Consider the following 4,135-nt stretch of genomic DNA (forward strand, 5'->3'; position numbering starts at 1 on the left):
TTGTGGCAATGACTATTGTAATGTTTTGGGAAGTTTATGTGATGGCTTAAACTTTCCAACTGAAAGAAAAAAGCGCAAACAGGACTCAAGTGCAATAATAAACACAGTGACACCAGCGCTCTAAAATTTCACACTTACAATGTTTATTATTAAAAATAGCATTTCAAAACATCAAAACACGACTTTCGTCCTCAATATTCAAAATTTCAGAAACTTAAACTTGTTTTAAAGTCTTAACAAACAGCATTGCAACGGAATGGGTTGTGCAAGAAAAAACCCAAAATATATACACAAAATAGGTTTACAACTTGTATTTTGAACATATCTTGTGTGATCTGTTTCAAAACATCCTTGGTGGTATAGTAATATTTATGTTATTTACAATGAAGACTGCAACGTTGTGTTTACTACCAAAGAATATATATATATATATTAAAGGAAGAAATTGGCAGTCTTTTAAAAACAGTGAATCAGTTGTTCCAAAAGCTTGTACTAAAATAAAATATGAAATTCAACAAAATATTAAAATACATTAGTAAAGAATATAGCTGAAGAGCTGACTGACTAGTACTAATTCTTCTATTCTATTATGAAATGTTTCTGTTGATTTTTTGCAACATAAAATGCTTAGGAAAAAGCATTGTTTTGTTTTTTTACGGTATATGCATTTTTGGGAATTAAATTATTGTTGTTATTATCAGTCATTTTTTTAGGCAATACATTAGATTATGAAGTTGCCAGGAATGTTGAAATGCAGGTTGTGTGTAAAGAGACATAAAGTAATTTTTCTTTGTTGTATCTAAAGGAGCACATTTTAAAAATTATTTTTTTAACAGATTCTCATGTGCTTAAAATAAGTTATTATCCTTTATATACAAGACATCAGTAGCCAAATATGTCATTAAAAAATAACCAAAGGAGGAATGTGCTCCAATCTGCATCAAAATCAACATGAATAAAAGATACTGGTAACATATTGTTTTTAAAGTATGATACTGGATAACTGTGCTAATAATATTTAAGTTAAATATATAAACTATGAATGATTATTGACAACATTTTTATTATGCAACTAGTAAAGTAGTAAAGATGTTTTAAAAACCACTAGGTTAGATTAAATTTAAAAAAAAATATGAATACCTTGAGAAAGATATTTATACAAAGGGGCCTTATACTGTATATATATATAACATTTTTAAAAAAAAAACATGTCCAGTCGTTTTGCTCACTGCATGTTCCAGTTTCTAAATAGTATCCAGCACATGAGAGAGCCAGTGGTCAGTTTTCTGGCCATCCAAGAGGACCCAGCCTGCTCCTAAAGCAGCAGATAGGTGCTTCCTGTTTTTAACTATTCATTTTGAAGATTGTGTCTTTGTGTTTGGTTGATAACTGCAGCATGAGGCTCCTTTTCTTCCTTTTATTTTATTCAATTCCAGTAGATTTTTTTCCCCTACAGAATCAACTATGGGGAATATGTGTTATAGAAACATCCCAACTTTTTATTTCAGAAAATAGCTGCACAAGTTCCGTAGTTGAGATACAACACACAAATGACACCCAATAAAAAGTACTATATTTTAGAAGTTATTACTGTACATTGAAGATGTAGAATAAGGAAATATTTAACTATGAAAATATAACAAGGGACACAAACAAAGTTACACATATTAAACTTATTATATCTATGATAATAAAAAATATATTTACTAGTAATGTATCAACAACAGAGAGCATAACACACATAATACAGCCACAAATTAAAGTTTGAAACAAAAATAAAAATAATATATATATATATATATATATATATATATACTGTATGATCTAGTTTATCTAGTGGTAAAGCTAAAGATAAAGCTAAAGTGGTATATCCTTTTTTAGAATAATGTGCATTAGACCACTTAAAGTGCTGTTAAAATAAAAAATAATAATAAAATATATATATATATATATACAGTATATATATACTGTATATATACAGTATATATATATATATATATATATATATATATATATATATATATATATATTGCAAGAGTTGTAATGTGCAATTACAATAAAATTATGAAATTCAATGACCTTTTGCAAACACATTTTGCAACAAAAAGCAGTACAACATAAACATATTTTTTAAAATATTATTAGAAGCCTACTGATTTATACTAACATTTATTATTTAAATTATTCTGATTTTTTTGTGTAGAGATGACTCTAGAAAAAGACCAACTAACTAATCAACTATGACCTAATAAGTGTACAAGGGCATCAACACTCCACAATAAGTCATTACTAACTGCGTAGAACATAAAAAATAAATAATAATTAATAATAATTAAGTCATAACAGGGCATTATAGAATAGTTAAGTATACTTTGCAGACCATTCAAATGGTCAAAAGCTAATAATTCACTGTAAAGAGAACAACTGATTTGCTTCTTGCCTCCCTATATGCTCAATTCTCTGAGTGTCATTTAGTCAGTTATTCACACTGCTTAGAAGTAAAGAATGCAGCAGCCTTATTACTATTACTCTACTCTTATCCCACATATAGAGAATAGCTATAGTAGTTTTATCAACAGAAACTATGACCATTGCTTGTGCTATATAAATAGTTTCATTTAACTAAGTATCTGAATATACAGAGTGGGTAACAGAAGGAACATATTTAATCTATAGTGGTTCTAAATGTCACAACAAAATGAAAAACTCATTACAAATAATGAGATGCTCTTAGAATACATCTGTACGTCTCCAGCATGAATGTTTGCCTTCTGATCTTTCACATTACTTAGAGTTAGGGTAACTGAAGTGCACATGTTTCTGCAACATTAAAAGTGGCCCCTTTCAGCACAGTATTATTTTATGCTTGTAACTGAGGTATTTCTATCATAGTCAGTTGTCTGTTCTGTATCATCATCTTTAAAGACTCTACTGAAAGCTTCATTAATTGAACCTCCAAACCTTTTTTTCTTCTGCCTCCCCACAAAGAAGTATATGAAGGGATTTGCACTGCTATTAAACACAGTACAATAAGTGCTTGAAAAGAAAAATGCAAGAGTCTGAAAGTTGTTGGGCAACATCTTAAAATAAAGGAAAATCCACATCAACCTTATTGGTGCAACAGAAATCAAGAAGACACAAACAGTAAGTATAATAGCTACATAGATTTTGGGGGGTCTACATGTTTGGGATGTTGTTTTTATCACATAGACTAAAATAAAACTGGACAAAAGCATCAAAGGAATTAAGATACCAAATGTCAGTACAGTTGAAAATATTTGTAAAGCTGTGCATTCACTTGTGCCTGTGCTGAAAAATTCTGGTGGACAGCCTAAATTATCAGCAAGAGATAAAAATGCACCAATTGCCCAGAGTAATCCACACACAAAGGTAGATAAGTGTTTAGGTCTGTAGCATTTATGCCATATAGGGAAAAGAACAGACAGACATCTCTCTACACTTATTGCTGTTAGGAATAACATGCCTGAGATATATCCAAAGTCATACATGATTTCTAAGCTTGTAAGAAGTTCTTTTGATGGACTTCTCCTATTTAATATTTGATCTACCATTAATATCATAGTGATAGCCACAAAGAAAAGGTAGAGAAAGTCTGCAATTGCAAGATTTAGAATGTACACAGTGTATTTGTTCCTTTTCATCTTAAACACGAGAATCCAGAAGACGATTCCATTTCCAATAAGTCCAAAAAGGCTAAGTATCATAGCAAAGCTTGCAACAATGGAATAATGTGCAAATGACATCTTCACCGTACCATTAGCTCCTTGTGTAGTATTATTATTCATGATGAATAGTGATTGAATGTATTGTTCAGAAGATTAGTGTTGATTGCCACAACCCTGTAAAGAAAGAGAAAAAAAGCAGTAAAATTGAATTAATTTGCTCACTTGGATATTGTTACATAAAAAAATTAAATAATAATAATAGTAGTACAATAAATAAATAAAAAGAGCAAGAGTTCAACATATTTAGCCTTTGCATAATGTTTAAGTAAATGATTTTTAAATTTAAGGTTAGATAGCAGAGATCCATCTTTTTACACAACTGGTACTGCTGGATACTGGCTGGTTGGGACAATTCCATAGCTCATCTGGTGGAGATGGACCTGCCACAA

At 30.0% G+C, this 4,135-nt stretch overlaps 1 protein-coding gene across 1 annotated transcript; it reads right to left on the minus strand.

The window, feature by feature from the left end:
* Positions 1-2,855: 2,855 nt before the first annotated feature.
* Positions 2,856-3,806, minus strand: LOC128664493 (proto-oncogene Mas-like). Its single transcript, XM_053719316.1, has one exon. It carries the CDS (start codon positions 3,804-3,806, stop codon positions 2,856-2,858), a length of 951 nt encoding a protein of 316 aa, XP_053575291.1.
* Between the last annotated feature and the right edge of the window lie 329 nt (positions 3,807-4,135).

Source organism: Bombina bombina, chromosome 6 (assembly GCF_027579735.1).
Source record: "Bombina bombina isolate aBomBom1 chromosome 6, aBomBom1.pri, whole genome shotgun sequence".
Classification (NCBI taxonomy): Eukaryota; Metazoa; Chordata; class Amphibia; order Anura; family Bombinatoridae; genus Bombina; species Bombina bombina.

Bases quoted from the DNA above. Each gene is read 5' to 3' on its own strand.
- LOC128664493 (XM_053719316.1), bottom strand. From the start codon at position 3,806: ATGAATAATAATACTACACAAGGAGCTAATGGTACGGTGAAGATGTCA.